The following is a 23,279-nucleotide window of genomic DNA, read 5'->3' as shown; positions in this document are numbered from 1 at the left end:
TTGAAGATCCAGACGGACCATCCAGTCGTTTAGAAGAAGCAAGTCTTTTAAATGAAGAATTGTTTCCATCTTGAAATGTCGATAGACAACGGACTGATTGATTATCTGAGATAGATGACTGGTCTGATTTTCTTGTTTTTTCTGATTACTAAAAACAGGGGGCTTATGAAACCGGATGGAAGAGGACGAGCTGGCTCGTTTTTGAAGGAGATCTTGGATTTCTGTAGAAATGAGATTTGAAATTTCTTCTGCAAAGCTGAGGGGAAGAAGTGGAGAAGGTTGGAAAGGAGTTTCGTAAAAATCTATTAAATAGCCTTTGACGGTATTGAGAACCCAGGGGTCTGAGGTAATCTCTTTCCATTTGTGGAGAAACATTTTTAGACGACCCCCTATAGAAAGATGGCCAGAAGATTGGTTTACCTGAATTGTTATAGGACCTGCGTTGGTTCCTGCCTCTGAACCCTCTGGAACACTGGGGGTAGAATTGTGGACGAAAGTCTTGTTGTTGTTGTTGGTGGTTGTAGGACACTCTGAAGCCTTGATTCCTGAAGGACCGGCCGGTGGAGCGGCCTCTTCCTCTACCGGCCCTGGCAAAAACCCGTGAGTTAAACACCTTTTTAAATGACTGTTGAGCTTTGTCTAGTGAAGCAAAGGTGGTAACGTATTTGCTTAGTTCCTTAATAAAGTTATCTCCGTCAGCCTTAGCTCCTGGATCCATAACTGCCAGATTCGCAAGCTTCGGATCTAGATTGAGTAGGAGTCCTTTTCGACGCTCGTGCGTCATGGCCGAGTTCGCGTTACCAAGCAAACAAAAAGATCTCTGAATCCAGAGGGACAGTTCTTCAGGATCAATAGACTCTTCATTGATTCTTGTGGATTCTGCCAGGTCGAAAATGCAGGATAAGGGACCGACCAAATCAAGGACTTTATCCTGGCAGAGGGCGCAGGCTCTGTCCACCCCTTTTGGGGGGTCTTTACCGAATTTGGAGAAAAAAGTCAGAAGGGACGGATCTATAGAAGGGGTAGCAGTAATGTGTAGGGGAAGAGAGAACATAGTTTTGCCCCTATTTGCTTATCTAGGGGAAGACGTAATTTTGCTAGAATGTAACTCGCAACATGTTCAGAAGGTAACCATTCAGTAGAATTGGGATGGTGAATTAAGCCAGGATCAAACATAGGATTACCATCGGAATCCAATAGTGGGGCGTGAGCTTGGTCAGCTGATGTTGATTTAGATTTTTTGGGGGGAGGTCCAATCCAAAAATCAGTGATGTTATCATCCTCATTGTCTGAGGAAGAAACATTGTCATCCCCATCATCATCAGTGTCTCTAATGTCCGCAATCACAATTTTATGGGTCTTAGACACATTTTTTGTTTTATTTTTACTTTTAGTACCCATAACTTTATTCCCCTCCGTAGTAGGAGGCCTTTGAGGGGCTGCGCCCTCCATCCTGAGTGAGTTTGACTCACCGTCCATTAGCGCAGACGAGGCGTTAGCCTGATTAAAAGAAGCCTCCGAGACTTTGCGCTTTCTGCTTTCCCCCGCAGAATGGGCCACTTGTGATTGGGATAGACAGGACGACACAGTAGATTGAATTTGCTTGGAAATTTTTCCCATAGAAGTAGAAACTGCTTTTTTAACAGAAGATTGAATAAAATTATTTAAATTGTAAGAAAAATTCTCTTCAGAATCTTCATTTGTTAAGAAAAAATCTGAAAAATCCATTTTGCTATGGAAAGAAAAATAAACTGGTAAATAAGGGGTTAAATATGAAGGGCAGGGCTTTAAAAATAACAGGCTTGTGATCACCAGGAAGTTAAAAGATGAGAGGCTAGAAACACAATGCCACGCCTCACCAGGAAGTAAATGGTTCAGCACTCGACGAGGTGAAGAACGAAGGAAGAGCTGCTAGAATGTTTTAAGGAAGCGAAGCCGGTAAAAGGAACGTGCGTTTAACAACAGGTGCGTTCAGGCTGCCCAAGGAAGGTAGGAACTGGCCAGAACTTTAAATGTTGTAAAATTCGGAAGAATGGCACGAGTGCTTCAAAACGAATGCGCTCGGGAATGCAGAAGTGGAGTCTGAGAAGCTTGCGTCAGCCGGCGTTCAAGTTAGAACGTTCACGGCTACGCGAGTGAATGAGGATGGGATGGAAACTTCTCTCCGCGCGCGCGTTGATATATTTAGGGAAAATACATGACAGAGCCAACAAAGACGCGCGCATTAAATTAAAACGTTAGATAATAGTATAAAGTAAAAATAGAACAGTAAATGCACACGAATATTAAAGAAACTGTATGGAGCAACGAAAGATATTCTTATCTTGACTGCGAGCAGCAAGAAAAGAGGGCTGTCTGCAGTCAGGATTGGTATATCTTACGTTGTATAGTGTGCTGATTGGTTAAGGTTACTAGTCTTGTCTCCCATTGGTTGCTTGTTGCGCAAACCTCTGGGATTGGTGTTTTTCTCTTGGTTGCTATTAAAATAAAGCAGGAAAAGAAAGCATAATAGGAGCCTCCGGTCTTGTCATAAAATCTGAATTTTACTAGTTTACTAGTTTATGTTTTCTCCAGAGGTTGGAGAAGACCTAAAACATTTAAGGGAATCAGAGTGACTCCCAGATATACTTCTGGAAAACAAAGCAGGTGGGAATGTCACTTAATAGTTCCACATCCAAAATGTACTCATGCATATTGTCCCTTAAAGTAAAATCCAATCAAAACTATGCAGAAACATGCATTTGCATTTGACATTTCGTATTCTTTTTTTCTTACTCAGAGACAATTTGTTTCCATGGGAAGGAAGCCCTGCTTTATGCCCCCATTAAATGTGGAATAGTTGTCTTTATTTTCAAACCTTGAAAAAACAGGCTTTTCTGCCTTACATTGTGGTAAACTACTTGCATAACATATAGCACAATAATGTATGTGATAAAACAAACAGGAATTGTGGATTTCTAGTGCTACAAGGGCGATACATACTAATACGATTACACTATTAGATTTTTTCCACAACTAACATTTTTGCATGGGATGAAAATATGGTAATGTTTCTCAGCCTCTCAGCCTGCCGCCTGCCATGGTATACCATGAATCCCTGCCTTGAGTTCCCCCTCATTTCAGGTTAGGTGTTCTGATTTTTCAGTTTGGGATGCACACCCCAATTATGCATATTTGTGAAACTTTAGTGTAGCAGCCTGGTTTGAAAGACCTCTCTCCTTTTTGTACCATTGGGTTCATTCCGTAACATGCAATACCTAGTTACCTCCAACCCATTTCCAAACTTGATGACCTTAGACAAGAACTCACCTTTGAGGTGGGCTCTGAGATACATGTCCATTGCTATGAAACTAGGGTAAATCCTTAGTAGAACCCCAAGTGAGTGTGCCATTGTTTTCTCACTGATCAATCTCCAGGCCCTGAATAGAGGTGTGGAGGAGAAAGTCTTACTGGGATCCAGTGCTGGTGTCCTGAAGAGCCAGCTGACCTGCTAGTTAGGAACAAACACAGAGGGCCTGATTATGGTCCAGCCTGCTAAAAACCTCAATGAAATCTTGGTCCTTGATTTCCATTGTCTCCCTGGTTGCCCTAAAAAGAGCCTAGAGCACAGTAATTCATCCCTTGTAGTTCAAGGGAGTTTCAGAGGAGGTGTAATCATATCAGAGGTTCTAACCAGCACAAGATGAAGTAGCCCTATTGGGTGCTGACAATTTTGCTAACTAATTCTTGGCTATGCATCCTTTAAACTCTTTGCAAGTTCACCTAGTGATCCAGGGTGTGGGGAGATGGTGACTTATTTAGTCTTCCCAGATGTCTATTCTGAGGTGCCCTTCTCATTTCCTGAGGATTGCTACCATCCTGTAGATTTTGGGGGGTGAAATGTGTGGCCTGCAGGACCCAGCAAAGAGGTAACAGAGAAGTGTGTGGGGCCCCATCCAATGGGGCACCCCCAGCACTATCTATGTTTCCCACATAGACATCCACTATTGCTCCTTCTGATTGCTACTCTTCTTCCATAGCTTCTCAAAGATTCAGTCACAGTCTCAGGTACAGGCATGAAGAGTGGGCAAAAACAGGGCTCTCTAGGTAGCCATTTAGAGGCCTGTGCCACTATATTTCTACAATAAAGCAAATATCATTATTGAAAAATTGCAACGAACACATTTGCAAAGGTTATTCAATATGTCAGTTGAAAAACATCTCCAAAACATAATAACTACCCATATTTTAGACTTTGAGACCTAACACACAAATTAATGGATTCTTCTATATAAATCATGAACATTTAATTCCACACATCACATAGATTAGTCTTCTGCACACATCTGCACCATTAAAAAGAAGCCAATGAACAGTCCTTCTTACAACATGATTCTAGTGTTTGATGTTCACCATTAGGTAGCTTTGTAAAAAAAAGTAGTGTCCACATGAAATCTGCACTTCTGTTAAAACAGCCAGCCAATTATGCTTTCAGTCAATCATTTGGCTTAATTGAAGGATTACTCATTTGGAAATGCTCGGTGCAAATTGACACATTTAAGCCCTTAATTTAAGGCTTCCTCTGGACAATTTTTAAACTCTTGTGTATGTACTGCTAAAGATATACATAGAGAAACATACAAGTTACCCATGCTTTTATGTTTAAAGTAAAGGCGCAAAGAGTGGGTAGCACCCACGATAGCCGCAGAAGGTCCTACATGGCAGTAAAGTGACCACAGTAAGTGAGAACTAACTAAAACAAAAGTTAAATGTGCACAGGTAACTGAAAGTCACACTGAGGCAATTATTCAGTACAAGATACATTTCCAGGACAATCTGATACAGGTAAAGATTTTACTGCATTAATATCCTGAGACAAAGCAGTTAAAATACTTTCATGTCGCTATTTCATACCGCTAGCATATTTGTATATAAAGATTAAAGTACGTTTTCCGGGACCTCGGTTCAACATGCTTACTGAGTATTTTGTTTGTACCACATATTACTATCATGAGTAGGACTTGGATCACCTATTTACCTTGATGATCAAGTTCTTCAAGAGTATATTTTGCGCTCAATGTTTGGTGTAATAGTAAGGTAGACAAAGGACAGCAGAGACAAAAAGTATGAATTGACATAAGTGAAGCCAAATTACCCATTGGTTCCCTGTCATCACTCCAAACAGTTTCCACAGTCATAAATTGTGAGTGTTGTTCAAGGCCTTTATGAATGTGTCTTCTGCATTTGTTCTGGTGGCCAGGGTATATGTAAGTCTTGATATATTCTCTGAAGGATTTATTTCACTTTAAATATAGCAAATCTGTATATTTTCTTCTGGCAGCTTAAAAATTAGTCATTTATAATATAATACCCTTGGGAAACAAAACTAACATAGGCATACCCTCTATGCTGACATCTGATCTGTCCCTTTATATCTGAACTTTGAAAATGTGTTAAAATCAGTAAGAACATTTTTGCCACTCTTAAGACTTCAAGCCCTTAATTCAAACAACCAACACAATTCTTCTCAAGCTTTTTCTTTGTTAATGCTGACAGAAAAACATCTAGACCAGTTGGACTTTTGAAACAACTTCGGCATTTACCAAGCCTGCCGAACCATGGGTGTGTTTCTACAATTCATTCCTTTACCATGCAAGTCATTAGAATGACTTGCCTTGGGAAAAGCTCTGGACTTTGGAATAGTATAATTTGCTAATCCAACTCCAGGCTGCGCCACAATAGGAAAAGTGTTCGACTCAAAGTACAACATCAGTCCAACAATGCTTTCCCTATGGTGGTTAAGGAATGTGTTGTAAAGATGCATTTGTGGTTTGGGCTGCATTGTAAAGGCACAGTGTGGTCAAGCCGCGCTGTTGTGGCTGTTTCCCATCCAGACCTACTATATTGATGTATATAGAGATCCATTTGATCTGATTCCATTGCCTTAAACAGTTACTCCCTGCTCAGCAAGGCATCAGCAAATGGTGGATAAGAAATGAGTGAGTTATTTGCACAACATTTGCAAATCAAGTGGTAATTAGAGGATGAGTGATTCTATTCAGTGAGTAGGTAGAAGTAAGTTGGTTGAGGGGAATCATGTGTAGGAGGTTGTTTGGACTGAGGTTAAGTACACCAGAAGAGTGGAAAATGACCACAAATTAGCTGTTACAATTATGAATGATTGGAAATGCATACATTGACAAGTTCTAGAATACTCAACACCAGCTACAAGGTTTTTATTGCTGTTGGAAAGTGGTTTATTAGTAAGAGAAAGTAGGTATCTCCACTTAGCAGTAAGGTCACAGTCTCAAATAAGGTCCACTGAAGGTCTCAATAAATTAATCCGTGCTCAACTCTTGGTAGCTTGGCCTACAAGTAGTTAGGTTTAACTTAGGGGACAGGTGTGAAAGCATCTAATATCAACATAACAGTAACTAAGTAAAACACAACACACAATAACAATCCAACACTGATTTGTAAAAATAGGAAACGCTTCTATCTTTCTATCTTTAAAAAGAAACCAAAATGACAAAAATCTAATGCAGGGAACCAAGATATGAATTTTTAAAGATTAAGGGGGTCATTCTGACCCTGGCGGTAAAGCTGCGGTCAGAAAAAGGGAACCAGCGGTTTCCCGCCGGTTTACCCCTGGCCCAGGGAATCCTCCATGGCGGCGCTGCTTGCAGCGCCGCCATGGGGATTCCGACCCCCTTCCCGCCATCCCGTTCCTGGCGGTTTTTATCGCCAGGAACAGGATGGCGGGAACGGGTGTCGTGGGGCCCCCTAACAGGGCCCCATAATGATTTTCAGTGTCTGCAAAGCAGACACTGAAAATCGTGACGGGTGCCACTGCACCCGTCGCACCCCAGCAACTCCTCCGGCTCCATTCGGAGCCGGCTTCATCGTTGCTGGGTCTTTCCCGCTGGGCGGGCGGGTGGGCGGCCCTAAGGGTGTTATTACAAGGCTGAGGGGCCGACCATCAGCCCTCCAGCCCTCTGGAGAGGAGACCATTCTAAAGCTGGCATTCTCCCCCTGGCCCATTACAAGGTTTCCACTGGGCTGACTGGCCGGAACCTCATAGAACTGAGATTTCCACCTGTCATCCCAGTGGAAACCATGCAGCAGCATTGGCCTAATGGAGCAGAAGCTAATACTGTGGCACAGAGGCCCTCGGAATACACAATATCCGTTATAGCAGACAGTGTGTATTCCAAGGGTGCTGGGCAGGGGGGGGCCTGCACTGCCCATTCGACAGGCATGGGCAGTGCATGAGTCCCCCTGTGTCCCCCAGCACTGGGTTTCCACCAGTCTTTCCGTGGCAGAAACGGTTGTGATCAGCACGAGTCTGACCACTGTCAGCCTGTAGGAACCATTTTCCCAATGGTGACAGTGGTCCCCTGGGGGTCTGACCGCCAGTGTCATAATGTGGCAGTCTGACCAGCTGGAATGTGTCAGTTTGACCACGTATCCTTGGACTGTCAGACTCGTAATGAGGCCTAAATGTAAAAATGTGCTTTCTAGTACCTAAAAGCAAACAGCGCAAACTGCGGACATCTAGTCATGCTTGTCCCAGGCAAAGGCAAAGTTTGAGGCTGACCATGATGGAGGCCTCGTCATAGTTTTACCCTCGGACTTAAGGCCTGATTTAGATTTTGGCTGAGGGTGACAAGTAATCCCTCTACCGAAATATAAATCCAATTTTTCTTGTTATCGAGCGAGGCTCCCCTCCAGGCTGGCTTTCAATTTGTCATCCATGGCTAGGCTCAGTACACGGTCCCAGTCAACTCCTGGAAGTCTCGTTCATGGGGGAAAAACTCCAAAGCTTTTACAGGATGAACCTGAAATTCAGGCCAGGTCATGGTTCTGTGTCGCTGGCTTGACTTTCATCAACAGGTCGGAAACCTTAAGGAGCTTTTTTCACAGCTACTTCAAACTTCTCCAAACTTCCAGAAGTCCTTTTTAAGGTCTTGCAATGTCAACAAACATGGTCCAAGGTTCCAGAAGCTCTGAGTTGCTAATTGGGAGTAGGGACTATAATTCCCAGAATGCACCCAGTCCAAATCCTTAAAAGGCCACTGTATGCTTGTCAGCTGGGCTCTTCTTGCAGAACTTGATGCAGGGGTCTCCTGATAACACACTTTTAAGCGGGGGTGCTCTTTTAGTACCATTGATTCTTTTTTTGTTGACATTAGGCTTTGGTCATATATTCTGGATATGAAGGTTGAATCTCGTTACGACAGCGATCATTACCCTCTATGCCTTACTCTATTCAATAAAGCCTTTGGGAGAACTCAACATCTAGAGATCACTGACGTCCCGACCCCTTCCCTAAATTCCAGGCAAACCCGTGTTAGTTGGCCAAAAGTTATATCTAACCCATTTTTGGTCAAACAAATGTATTCCTTTTTCTTACAGTTGTTTTCTGGTCTTGAAAATCAAGTGGTCGATAGTCTTGCAATCATGAAAATTCACGTTGAATTGATAAATCTTTTACAGAACATTTTCTACAAAGAAACCACTGTGAGACAGGTTCCAGATGCTATCCAATCCAGGGAATGGTTCAACTATGATTGCGATCTTGCTATGTTCAATCTCAAATTGGCCCTCCGCAAGCACTCACAGGAGGAGATCAGGACCGCTAGAGTCGGCTATACTAAGGCCCTGAACCTAGCAAAGAAAAACTGGGAATTCGAGATCTGGCAGAAGCTGCTGGAGGCAGTCGATAATCGAGACAAGGGCTCTTTTTGGAGGCTGTTGACGCACAGGCTACTCTTAATTTTCATATCCAACCTGATAGATGGGTGGCTAATTTTTCCGAGATTTATGCGTCATCTGCGCAACAGCATCCTGAGGCCTATACGGGTGACAAATGCAGACCTCTTACTGGGGGTTCCATGAAGGGCATTGTTTTTACAATGGCTGAAACCACAGTAGCTATTAATTCCTTGAAACCAGCCAAGGCCCCTGGTCCCGACAAGATACCGGGGGACCTATTCAAGTCTGAACCCGTTATTTGGATGTGGTACATTAATACTTTATCCAATGCTATTGCAGCAGGTAGCCCAATTCCGGACTCGTGGCTCGGAGCCGAAATTATCCCTATCCATAAAAAAGGAGATGTGGGACTGCCTGAAAATTATCGCCCAATTAGCTTTATTGATAATCTCCAAAAGATTGTTTCTAAGCAAGTCCTAGATAGGCTAACGGACTGGGTCCAAGCTAATCAAGTCCTATCACCCCTCCAGGCTCGGTTTCGATCAAAAATCAGCACTATGGACCAAGTTTTTAGACTCTTCCTGTTACTCTGGAAATATGTTACCCTGGCCAAACAAAGTTTGTATGTTGTTTTTGTTGACCTTAAGTCTGCGTTCGATCTTGTTCCAAGGCAGAAATTGTGGGAAGTCTTAAAGAAAATTGGCGTCCCGATGAACTTGGTGCATCTAATTCAAAGATTACACAAGAATACCTATGCTCGAGTAAGGTGGGGCAGCCAGGGGGAACTTACTGATCGTATTAATATCAGGCGTGGAGTACGCCAGGGCTGTGTCCTGGCACCTACTCTCTTCTCGTTGTTTATCAATGAAGTAGTGCAAGTTGTAACTGACTGCCAAAACGATGCCCCTTCCTTGAATAACTCAAAAGTTCCAATTCTCTTATTTGCCGATGACTCTCTCTTGATCTCTAAAACACCAATGGATCTTCAGGTTCTCCTGGATAGGTTTAGTGTGTTTTGTGCAGATCACGGATTGGAACTTAACTCTAGTAAAACAAAACTCATGATTTTTGGTCCTGGCAGCTCTAAACGATGTAATATCTTGCATAATGGGGTTTCCCTGAGCAAGGTATGCTCCATTGATTATTTAGGGGTGAGAATCAGTAATGATATGAATTGGCAGGCCCAGGTAGGGAAGAGTTCAGCCCTCCTAGCACATAGGTCAGGAGCAATTCTGCGCTTCCAAATGTCTAATATTGAGAAAGTTGTTTCTCCAGCTATTAAAATTTATCTAGCTAAGGCTCAGAGTGCCGCGGTTTATAGTGCTGAGGTCTGGGGTTGCTCTAAATCTAGCAAGCTATCTATGGGGGTAAATAGCTTTGCAAGATCACTCGTGGCATGTCCTCGCAGCACGCCCCTGGTCCCAGTGTTTATGGACCTAGGGTTCCCTCACATCTCTGATGTAATAGCTTTAAGGCCTTTAATTTTTTGGGTTCGTATCTGGACTACCCCTGAACTAGTCACCTACAAGGAATCCTTGCAAGATTTACTGGACAGACCAAACGTATTTTCTATCCCTTGGTTTAAGCATATCTCAGAATGGTTCCATACCTTGGGACTTAGTCATTTTTGGAGCCAGCCCAATAGTTTAAGGAGGGCCCAAAAGGACCATCTGAAATCTGTTTACTGGCCCCATGTTAGGGAGAAACATCTGCCTTGCACCTCACATGGTAGGTTGACGTCTCTTTTTCTTGATTATAAGTGGTTTCCCCACTTTGAACCCTTCCTGGACCTAATTACTGATCAACTAAGCAAAAGTTTGTATGATCGTTTTAAGTATGGAAGCCTCCCTTTGAAGTCCTTTTCTAGCTCATGGAGCTCCACCCTGCCATCTGATAAATGTCCTTGCTGCAATGGTTCTGTGGAAACTGTAGTGCACTTTATGTTTATTTGCCCTGCCTATGGCACGGCTCAATGGAAATGGCTTTGTCTTGCCTGTAGGTACATGGGGATAAGAACGTGTAGAGATGCCCTTAGGTTGATGTTGAGAGATGGTTCCATTCCCCTAACTTGTGCGGTCAGCAAGTTCCTTGCGTCCGCTTGGTACACACACACATTTTTTTTAAAAGAAAAAGGTTTATAGTGATTTGATATCAACTGATCCCTGATTTTACCTTATTTAACTTAAAAAAAAATATTTACTGATTTTTTTTAATATAAATTATTGATGAGGAAGTTTAAAGCAGCCAACACATGGAACTTTGACTCTTGCTCCTCATTTATAGGACGGGTCACACATGTAGGTTTTATTGTAATTTTTCTTGCAGACTCCTCATGTTCTAGTCTTTTATCTTATTTTTTATTATCTATCTTTTAGTCTTGCTGTTACATATTTATTATGCAAAGATCATGATTTTACTGTTGTAAGTTATTGCTTTGATGGTTATTTAGACCGAATAGAGCTTGCGTGACTGTAAATCTTTTGTACCTGATGTTTACAGAGAGTCCACTCCTGGATCTTAAGAAGCAATGTAAAGTCCTTTTTGTGATGAAGCCCAGAGTGCAGCAGGTGCAGTCCTTGTGGTTGCAGTCCTTCAAGTGCAGACCAGGGATTCAGCAAGTGATTCTTCTTTGGATTTCTTCCAGCAGGGATCTGAGTTGCTGGGCAGCTCTTCCACATTTATGCAGGTTTCTGGGTTGACAAGCAGGGGGCACCAATCGGGTGGAGTGAGCCACCTTCAGTGATGACCACTTCCTGGTAAGTGTGGCATATTTCAATCTCAAAGCACTGCTCCATAAAAATTCAAGATGGAGAAAATCTCCCCGGAGGTGCAGGTCTGACTAAGCCCACCCACTGGTGCGGCTAACTTTGGCACATTAATGGATTTATTATAACTATTAATTTGATATCTTGAATTACATATTTTGCTCACTAAAAAATAAGACTTTATCAATTAAAAACAGGGCCTTCCATTGTTAGACTATGGAGCACTACAAGGGGGAAAAACACAATTGGCAAATGTTTCCTCACCAGGGCTTATAAAACAATGTTTAAAATGTCCCTGCTTATATTTACACTGCACCCTGCCCTTGGGGAATCTAGGGCAGGCTTTAGAGGTGACATATGTAGAAATAAGGTAGTTTAAGACTTTAGGAGTACTTTTAATTTCAAAGTGAAATTTGAGCTTAATTTTATTTTAAAAGCAGCAAACAAGACAGGCAGGCTTTTACAATGACATCAGATACCACAGTAGTGCACCCATTGGTGCACTAACTCCACTGGGGCCCCTAAACCTACATGCCCTAGCATAATCTATTGACATACAGAGGGGTTGTCAGAGCCAATTATAATGATGCCTAATTAACATATACCTTCTAAACAGAGAACTGGCCTTAGGCCTGGTTGGCAGCACCTAGGACGCAGTCAGATAGTTACCACCACTGTCAGTCAATAAATGTGGGTGATCAGGGCCAATAGGATGAAATGATGATATAATTACAAACTCTACTTTTCATAAATTTCCATAAATATGTTTGGGATAACTAGCTTAAACCTTCATGACTGTAACTACTCAACAAGCACTAGGACACATACAGTATGTTAAGCACACACTTGTTACATGATTTTAAGATAATTAGCCCAAGTACATCATTGGCAATGTTTCATGCAACAACATGGTTTCCAAAACAATGTCCATGGCATCATATTAACCATTTAAAAACAAAAAAAGCCAATTGAATAAAATACCCACAAAACTTCAAAGAAAATAAAAAAGGTGGTGCACTGAATACTACTGACAACTAAGACGAGATTGAACAAGAGAAATTAGTTTTCAAAATAAAGTACTAGTTGTCAAACACAACACAAAAAAAAAGTACAGCCTTATATATTTATGCAAGGCAACTCAGAGCAAAGGTTTTTGAGTTCTGCCTGCAGTCCCAACTGTCACAGTTAGTGAAGTAGAGTTCTACTACTGTGCACAATTTGAAAAAACAAAAAAGGGAGTGTCCTTAATTCTACACAGAATTCGTATAGAATTTTCTAATTAGGTATTACATTTAGCAGCAGTTCTAAATATGTATTTAAGAAAACTAGGACTGCCTTCAAAGGATGACCACTGAAAGATCTGCGATGTTCCGCTGTGACATTTCAGAAATAAAGGGGTCAAATTGTGCATTTCATAGTGCAATCCTCAAACTAATAGGCTAAAAATTGATATTTTTTACTCATGTGATGATAAAACAGTATTTTCATTGTCTTTCTTTGATCCTTCCCAGGGCATTCATCACCTAATTCCTCAAGAATATCTTCCTTTTATTCGTTCTTTTTAAATTTCTTTTCATAGCTATTATTTCCCCATCTATATGTTGCTTATTAGGTCCTTTTTTTCCTTTCTTCTTCTATTATTTTTTTTCTTTCACTTTCTTTGTTTTTTTCAAATCATTTATTTTGCTTTCGTCAGCTTTGCTTTTCCTTATTTGCTATTTCACTCCTTTTCAATGTCATTCAAGTTTTTAGATCTCTTAGGTTATAAGGATCTACCATTCTTTCATTTTCTGTTTTTCTTTTTTATCACATTATTTTCTTGGTTCTCTTCTGTTTCATTTCTATTCTTTGAATTACATGTATTGTTCCTTTTTACATACTCCAACTTTGATTTCATCTTCTGTTTTTTTCACTTTCTTTCAATTTATTTTATTTTCCTTTCTAATTTTCATTTCATTCAAGCTAAGCCAGATTCACAAAACCATAAAAGTACCAAATGTCAAATGATGTTTGGACATGTTTGATATAAACACAAATTACTCCTGCAAAACACAAGATTAACTGTTCTTTAAGTAAGACAGTTGCTGGGGAACATTAAAAAATAGCAAATCATTTGTGGCGTGTGGAGTGAAGAGTTTCTCCGTGGGGGGAATGGTTTTCATCATTTTTTTGTCTTTCATTGTTACATTTTTTTCTTTATTATCATTTCCTGTTTTACATTTCCTTTGGTTCAAATTCCTTTCTTCATTTCTCCCTTTCTTTTTTACTCAAATGTATTTATTCTACATTCTGTTTGAACACTTGCTATCATCTCATTCACTTTGTCTTCAATTTTATTTACATTTTTATTATTTATTTTGCCCATTGTTTTTTTCTTGTTTTTTTCTCAATGTTTTCTTTTTTCTTTCTACGTGTTTCCTCTTTTACTGTCACTTTCTTCATTTTTTTCACTCAATCTTTTCCTTTAAAATGCGCTTATTTTCCTTATTCTGCTGGTGAATGTCATTATTTGCCAAAATGAGGTAGCTTTAGCCTTGAAATAAAGGCTTCAGTGTGATCTAAAATGTCTACATTTCTCTCATGTGCCACAGAACCCATTGGCAGCACTTCTTGTGGCTGCTAGAACAGTAGCCTTATGACACTATTATCTGACATGTTTGCTTAATTCTAAAAAACAAATACTAAAATGTATTTCTTTTGAAAACAGAAAAGGCAAAATTAATTAAAAAAATGTATATTGTTTCTGGGAAACAAATAAATGTCAGTGGTAAGCCAGTATGTTGGTCCCCAACAATGGATTAAAACTACTGTTAGGAAACACTGGACACAAGTTGAAGTGAGGTTGTAGTCTGTACTGAAAGAATCAATTTGCTTCATTCTTTAACCCTTGCATGTACATTGCATTTGAGTATAATATATGAGGTACATTTAATTTGCGTCCCAAAGATTCCCCAATGCACAGCTCTTTTATCATGCCCATGTTAACAGACATTTTATAGATGGAATTAGCTGAAGCATCTATATACTTGATAATACTACAGCCATGTATCCAAGGGTTGCCAGACATATTAAAAACTCTTGGAAAAATACTTTTTATTCTAACAAATGGAATATATTCACCAATAAACCTTGCAAGAGAAATGCAATCATTTCATAAAATTACTCACATTTTAGTCCATTTCTCCAATTCTTCATCCAAATATGTTTTAACCTTTTTGGGCGCAAGTCCTAGTGAATTTCCACAAAGATACACACAGTCATCTTCCATGTTAGCGATAGTATGGTTGGCTAAAGGAAACACATCATGAAATATTAATAATAATACAGTGTATTACATTGGAATCCATGTTCATAATAAAGGATCAAAATATATGGTTAACAGAAGATATAAATTAACATTCTGATAAAAAGAGATAAGACATTAGATACAGGTCAAAAGAAGATACCTCAATAAATTAAATTCAGATAGGAGTATGACTTATTTTCCTATTTCAGACTGTGCTACTTGTATAGAATGAGATTGTAAGACTGATATTTTAATTTGTGATATTCTCCAAAACTAGAGCAAGGTAATGTTGACAAAATAGATGTTTCCATAAGTAATCTCCTTTTTTAACTAAAATGTACAGTGGCTGATACATGGATTGTTCATTATCAAATAGCTGTCAGACTCAATTTATAAGAATTATGCATTACTTATGATTTGCCACAAGAATGAAGAATTGTTAATGGAAAAACATTTTGAATCACAAACTCATTAATCTGTGCTCTATATGCACACACATCAAGAATACAGTCAATTATCAAATTGTCTAGCTTAAAATTGAGGGGCATATATAGCATTCATAATTTACAAAGAAGGAGCCCATTTCACAATGGCTTTAAATTTGCAGGGTAATTACCAATAGTACTTCAGAATCACAGGTTAAAACCTGGACATCCCCTGAGAATTGTGAAATTTCTGGGGATATCATGAATACTGTATCCTATTCACATAGTAATTACTCATTGTCTGCTGGAGGTTCATATGGACATTTCAGCTGCTGTAAAATAGTTGGGGACAGAGGTTGTAACAGAATTCTCCATAAGGAAAATATTTCCTTAGAAATACATGAATAAATGTTTGGCTGCAAAATTTCCACATGTGTATCGATAAATACACTAAAGTATTCTGGGAAAATTGTAAGTGCAGCAGCTTGTTAGGGGTTACTACTGGAATTCTCTGCAAATTCCAAAATTACTCCACAAAGAGGCACAAGCTTATAGGAGTAATCTGTTGGTTTTTCAATAACCAGCAATTTTCTATGAACAATTTTTTCAAAAAATACAAAGTGTGAAGTATTACTTTCTTCTTAACAATGGGAAGAAAGACCAATACAACTTCTAGATACAAAGTTTGATGTATTGAGTTGGGTACCCATAGGGAGTCATTACGATTTCGGCAGATAGAAAAGCCCATCCACCAAAATACTGATGGGTAGATTGCCGCCATTCTAGCTGCCTCCCCACCAGGTCTATTATGAGTTTCCCACTGGGTCAGCGGGAAACGGCTTACAGCATTGTCTCTGGCTTGTAACTGAGACAGCGGCAATGCTGTACTGTGTAGGGTGCACCAGCACCCTTGCTATGTTCGCTGTATGCTTTGCATTATAGCTGAGCCAGATTCACAAAACCATAAAAATACCAAATTATGAATACAATTAGGACATGTTTGATGTATAAACACAAATTATTCCTGCAAGATTACTATTCTTTAAGGAAGGTAATCGACGGAGAACCGTACAAAAAATTAGTGGCGTGTGGTGTGAAGAGTTTTTCTTTAGGGGGGGATATTCTCTGTCTGCCTTGTCTGCTTTGTCTTGTGATGGTGCTGGCCGGGTTGGGGGGGTGGGTTTCTGCACTGCCCATGCCAAGTACATGGGCAGTGCAGACCCCCCCAGGGCCCCTGTACCCATTCTCCACCAGCCTTTTGATGCCAGTGCTACAGCCATGAAATCGCTGGCGGAGACGAAGTTGTAATCCCCAGGGAAACGCTGCCCTGGGTGATTAGGACTGCCAGCACCGCCAGGTCGTAATGAGGCCCTTAGTGTGCTAGCCCCGATATTATAAGAAGACTAAGGATGCTTGTTATGTAAATATGGAAATCAAATCAAATCAAATCATTAACATTTATAAAGCGCGCTACTCACCCGTGCGGGTCTCAAGGCGCTAGGGGGGAAAGGGGGGGTTATCGCTGCTCGAACAGCCAAGTCTTTAGGAGTCTCCGGAAAGCGGAGTGGTCCTGGGTGGTCCTGAGGCTGGTGGGGAGGGAGTTCCAGGTCTTGGCCGCCAGGAAGGAGAAAGATCTCCCACCCGCCGTGGAGCGGCGGGTGCGAGGGACGGCAGCAAGTGCGAGGCCAGCGGAGCGGAGGGGGCGGGTGGGGACGTAGAAGCTGAGGCGTCTGTTGAGGTATTCCGGTCCCTTGTTGTGGAGGGCTTTGTGTGCGTGGGTGAGAAGACGGAAGGTGATCCTTTTGCTGACTGGGAGCCAATGCAGGTGTCTCAGGTGTGCGGAGATGTGGCTGTTGCGGGGTACGTCGAGGATGAGGCGGGCCGAGGCGTTTTGGATGCGTTGCAGGCGGTTTTGGAGTTTGGCGGTGGTCCCGGCGTAGAGGGTGTTGCCGTAGTCCAGGCGACTCGTGACAAGGGCGTGGGTCACGGTTTTTCTGGTGTCGGCGGGGATCCAGCGGAAGATCTTGCGGAGCATGCGGAGAGTGAGGAAGCAGGCGGAGGACACGGCGTTGACTTGCTTGGTCATGGTGAGAAGAGGGTCCAAGATGAAGCCGAGGTTGCGGGCGTGGTCTGCGGGGGTCGGTGCGGTGCCGAGGGCCGTGGGCCACCAGGAGTCGTCCCAGGCGGACGGGGTGTTGCCGAGGATGAGGACTTCCGTTTTTTCAGAGTTCAGCTTTAGGCGGCTGAGCCTCATCCAATCTGCGACGTCCTTCATACCCTCTTGTAGGTTGGTCTTGGCGCTGGCGGGGTCCTTGGTGAGGGAGAGTACAAGTTGGGTGTCGTCGGCGTAGGAGGTGATGATGATGTCGTGCTTGCGTACGATGTCGGCGAGGGGGCTCATGTAGACATTGAAGAGTGTCGGGCTGAGCGATGAGCCTTGAGGTACGCCGCAGATGATCTTGGTGGGTTCTGAGCGAAACGGAGGGAGGTAAACTCTTTGGGAGCGGTTAGCGAGGAAGGAGGCGATCCAGTCCAGGGCCTGGCCTTGGATCCCGGTGGAGCGTAGGCGGGTGATTAGGGTGCGGTGACAGACGGTGTCAAAGGCAGCCGAGAGGTCGAGGAGAATGAGGGCGACTGTTTCACCGTTGTCCATCAGGGTTCTGATGTCGTCTGTGACTGAGATGAGGGCGGTTTCCGTGCTGTGGTTGGTTCGGAATCCGGTTTGTGAAGGGTCGAGCAGGTTGTTGTCTTCCAGGAAGGTGGTCAGCTGTTTGTTGACGGTCTTTTCTATTACCTTGGCTGGGAAAGGTAGAAGAGAGATGGGGCGGAAGTTTTTCAGGTCGCTTGGGTCAGCCGTAGGTTTCTTTAGTAGGGCGTTGACTTCAGCGTGCTTCCAGCATTCGGGGAAGGTAGCAGAAGAAAAAGAAGAGTTGATGACGGTCTGGAGGTGCGGGGCGATGATGAAACACTAAATGAAAAAGTCAAACACTAGGAATAAAACAACAAAGGTCTGTAGACTAAGGGCCTGATTTAGAGTCTGGCAGACGGGTTACTCCATCTCAAATGTTACGGATATCCCGTCAGTCAGATTACAAGTGCATTAAATCCTATGGGTGAGATTCACAAAGGTAAACTTAGACATTTGGAAAAAACACACTCAGGCAGATATGTACACAACTTAATGATATTTCTCTACCAATTATCACTATAAGTATGTGGTAAAAGGTAAGGAAAACACCTGAAACCCAATAATTACTTATATTTGAGACCCTAGGCTACAACACCAGCTAAGTGGCCTCAAAAAACATGGCTGCCTGCAGTTTGTATGAAGATAGTTATCCAATCAGATAATGATTGTCATCCTATGTACTGAGATACCTTAAAACCACCACACTAACAAATACCATTAAGATTAAAATGCTCACAACTCTAAAAATACTTACTCTTTTTAGTTGCAACCACCAAGAGGATCACCTGCACACCATAATCTTCAATCCCACAGTATTTTCTTAAAATACGACTGACCGCTATTGCACTACGTGAAATACAAAAGTCTATGGAAAATGAACTAGAGTCCAATCGTTTTTTCCCTCCCCCAGTTTTCTTTGCACCCCCTTTACCAAATGCTACAGAACTTTCAAACCTTCACCAACGTAACATGTGCAATAGTTACTAAGGGACAAAAATTATAGGAATTCCTATCTCTGGGTATCTCTACCTTTAATGAAAAGATGTCTACCACCACACTATATATATATATATATATATATATATATACATATATATATATATATATATATATATTACCTACTGATTGGCCCCCATATTTAGTTGTAGTTAGGACCTACTTTCCATAGGAAAAGCATTTTTTGTTTTGCCAATAATTTTCACGCCATTTAAAGAATCTTCATGAAATTTTCAAAACTAGTTTGCCACTCAACTTCAGGTGTCGTGCTGCAAGTTTCGGGTTGAGAAGTACAGCAGGGGGCGAGAAAAATGGGGGTCCCAAAAAGCATTGTCCCCATGCAATTTTCCATAGGGATTTTAGACAGGACTACAGCTTGAATGGCTGGACGGATTCAGACCAAATTTGACAGAAAGATTGCTATTGGTCCACTGACACACCCCAGCACACACTGATACAGACACCTACAAGCCCAGTCAAAATCTAATGCAGACACTGATGTACCTAGAGACACACTGATACACACAGACACACAGTAATGCAGTAACTGACACACCCTGCCAAGCACTGATACAGACAACAACACATCCGGGCACACACTAGTAGAAACACTGACACACCCAGTCACACACTGATACAGCTACTAACACACCCAGGTACACACCGATACAGACACTGACATACCCAGTCACACAAATAGACACCCACTGACACACCCAGGCACCCACTGATACAGACACTGACACAACCAGCTAAGCACTGATACAGCCACTGACCTACTGAGTACACACCTATAGAGGCACTGACATACCCAGTAAGACACTGATATAGTCACTGACCCATCCAAGTACACAGAGACAGAGACAATGACAAACCCAGGTAAACACTGATACAGCCTCTGAAACACTCATACATACACATACAAAAACTCACAAACACTTAAACACATGTATATAGAAAAACATTTAAAACACAGAGGGTCTGATTTAGATATTGGTGGAGGAGTTACTCTGTCATGACGGTGACGGATATCCCATTTGCCGAAATCTAAATCCCATAGGATAGAATGGGAATTAGATTTCAGGAGATAGGATATCTGTTACCATTCTGACGGAGTAACCCCTCCTCCAATATCTAAATCAGGGCCAGAGTAGGCTCTTTCTTTGACCAGTTTTTTGGTAGAATTCAATACAGTTTTTATTTAGGCTTTAAAATGTTTTTATATTTTTATTTATTTAATTATTTTAAGAACAAACAAGGTAGAAAAAAAGGGATAACAAGGGAATTAGTAAAAAGCAACAGGCTTCAAAATCCAAAAACATGAAGTTTTAACTTTAATGCAAAAAAATAATAATGTTGACTACTGATTGCATTCAGGTGTGCAGCCACTGAAGTTGTAATAAAACCCATTGGCATGTGGCACTTTAGACAGTGTGCTATCCCGTGTGATGGGTTATTATATACTGCTGCAACTGTTAAGCTGTGGGTTGTTGCAAAGCTACAGAGGAGGTTGATGGTCCTGCTCCTGCTGTCTTTTCATGCATTATCCTCTGGTAGGTTCTCTCATGAATTATTCTTAGATGTTTCCCCATGGAACTGGTGCCATGTGAATGCTTTTTTGTAGTGCCCTGGGACAGCTGCTTCCTGCAAATAGTACACTGCTCAAATCTGGCGGCTACCTTTTTTTCACCTGATGGAATGGTGAAATACCCCCATAAATCACTCTTGTTTTTGGTGCTTCTTCCTGGTCCTCAACAACTACACGATCTTTAGCTTCTGTTGAGGACATCTCAGATACTATTCTGTCTTCTGTTTTTTGTTCATCAAAAAAGAAACAAACAGAGATGCAGGTTTTGCACTGTTTTTCTGTAAAGAGATGGAAAACAAGTAACTGATTTGGGGTGTGTATTTTTTTAACATTAATATGGTCCTAAAGTATCCAATAAGTAGCTATGTTTTGGGTGTGTTATTGAGTGAATCGCAGAGCTAGTCCATCATTTAGCAGATTCGGGAAACTTGTAAATTAAGTGAGTATGTTCAAAATTAGATATAGGCTGCCATAGATATGCTTATAAATAAGTTCAAAATGATATAATCAGTGAAAATAGAGTGACACATATACCTTAATAATTTATTACATTTTTGATAAATCTGCAGATTTAATCGAATCACATGATCAGAATTAAAAACCACAGAGAACGCAGTTGCACCCGTCGCGATTTTCAGTGTCTGCATGGCAGACACTGAAAATCTTTGTGGGGCCCTGTTACGGGGGGCCCTGCAGTGCCCATGCCATTGGCCATGCCAGGGGCCCCACGACACCCTATACCGCCATTCTGTTCCTGGCGGCCAAAACCGCCAGGAACAGGATGGCGGTATGGGGGTCGGAATCCCCATGGCGGCGCAGCAAGCTGCGCCGCCATGGAGGATTCCCCAGGGCAGCGGGAAACCGGCGGTACACCGCCGGTTTTCCGTTTCTGACCGCGGCTGTACCGCCGCGGTCAGAATGCCCATGGGAGCACCGCCAGCCTGTTCGCGGTGCTCCCGCGGTCGTTGGCCCTGGCGGATTTTACCGCCAGGGTCAGAATGACCCCCATAGTCTAGACTGACATAAACTACAGAAAAATAAATCAAACAATAATAAAAATTCACAAAACAGGCAAATGGTATAGACAGATAGATTTAATAAAAACTTTTGAAATTCACTGAAAAAAACTAAATGTTAAATGGGCATTACAGTAAGGAAAGTTAAATTAAAAAACCTTAAAAATTCACTGAAAACTCAAAGTTTAAAGGAAAGTTATAGTTAGGAAATAAAATTAAAAAACCTCTGAAAATCACTGCAAAAAACAAAAGTTATATGCACATTATATTTAGGTTGACATTTTACCCATACAAAAATATTGAAATTCAGCAGTTATAGCTACCACAACTATAATTTTCGCCATTGCCATGCACTGCTTATGACCTCACAAATTACATCACTCATGACATGTTCAATGGCATCACTGATGACAAAAGTGATGACATCTCATATTACATCACTGATGACAACATCCACAATGTAAATGTCATTTTACTTCATAAAGTACAATTTCAGTTTCTTAAATCTAAGGAGATAACACAGGCAAAACTTGTACACAAGGTAGCTCATTCATAATTACAATTTTAACTTTTTCATGTTCACACTATACTTACATGCCTTACATCTTGTGCATTTATAGAAACCTGTTGTAAGGTTGTAGGCTCCTTGGTTTTGATCATGCTTCTACACAGAATGTCCCTTAATGATTTGCATTTCCTAAAAGTCGACCAGGGATGCATGGTCAGATGTTTGGCCATCACTTCATCAGTCAATGAAATATGCCAGTGATTCTTGAATGCCTGTCTTATTTTAGAGGCTTTCCTATTAAAATCTGATACAAAGTATCCCCTTTGGGGAACTCTTACATGCAAAACATAATTGGAGCACTGAATTCTTCTTTGAGGAAGAGAAAAACATTATGACCAGAAAGTTTCTAGAGAGGGATTATACCCTAGGCACTGTTCAAAATCCCATTAGGAGTGGGCCTTACTTCTAATTAGGAATTGGTTGAGCACCTAAGTTAAAGAGCTATTCTCGGATATTGTAGAAATTACTCTCTGATGTACCTTAATTGAGGATACATCAGCTTGGATTTAGGAAGTGGTTTTAGATAATTTAGAGTTGTAACTGTGATTTTTATTTTTTCTCAAAGGTGCAGAGAAAAAGTCCATTTGACTTGTTTTTCAGAGATCTAAATTGTTAAATTCATTCTTATTCAGCATTGTTCATGTTAAACAATAACCCAGGAACTATTGTTGGAAATGTATAGTTTGCTCTGGGGCATCACTACAATTATAATGAGATTGGCATTATAAGAGAATTGATTAGCTCACTGGGCCAAAATATTTGGAATTTTGTATTATCTGGAATAGCCACTTAGGATTGATTCCAAAATGCATGCGCCAATGTCTTTCCAGGTTTGGGTTGTAGTTTGGGAAGTAATTGAACTTGATATTTATGTTAATAAGTTTATTTTATTTTTTGAACTGTATTACTACTATGCACAGAACCAAGTCGAACATTTGGCTGATTTTGTGCATTATGTAAAAATTACATGAATACGTAGACATTTCAACATAATTACTGATTACACAATTATTGATATTCCTGAAAACAAACTAGTACAAATCTGTTCCTCAAGTGAGAGAATTGTAATATCTCCAATGATGTACTTGGACTAAGTGTATGGCTAAATCAGTCAAAGACGGCAACTGTAAAATGTAATCGTTCTCAGCACCAACTTTTTCATGTCTGTTTTCTATTTTTATTGTACTCCACTGTCACTTTAAAAATCACACGCAAGTATTATTTATAAATTTGACCTGTGTAGAAAGGTAAC

At 41.1% G+C, this 23,279-nt stretch overlaps 1 protein-coding gene across 1 annotated transcript in view; it reads right to left on the bottom strand.

The window, feature by feature from the left end:
- KYNU (kynureninase) overlaps positions 1 to 23,279 on the bottom strand; it is a 915,617-nt gene that overhangs the window by 659,555 nt on the left and 232,783 nt on the right. The window contains exon 3 of the mRNA XM_069225084.1: positions 14,627 to 14,747. Coding sequence (XP_069081185.1) covers positions 14,627 to 14,747 — 121 coding nt within the window. The remainder of the gene's footprint in view (positions 1 to 14,626; positions 14,748 to 23,279) is intronic.

This window comes from Pleurodeles waltl, chromosome 3_1, assembly GCF_031143425.1.
Source record: "Pleurodeles waltl isolate 20211129_DDA chromosome 3_1, aPleWal1.hap1.20221129, whole genome shotgun sequence".
Taxonomy (NCBI): Eukaryota; Metazoa; Chordata; class Amphibia; order Caudata; family Salamandridae; genus Pleurodeles; species Pleurodeles waltl.
Note: the sequence above shows the minus strand (reverse complement) of the source record. Positions and strands in the feature narration are given on the sequence as shown.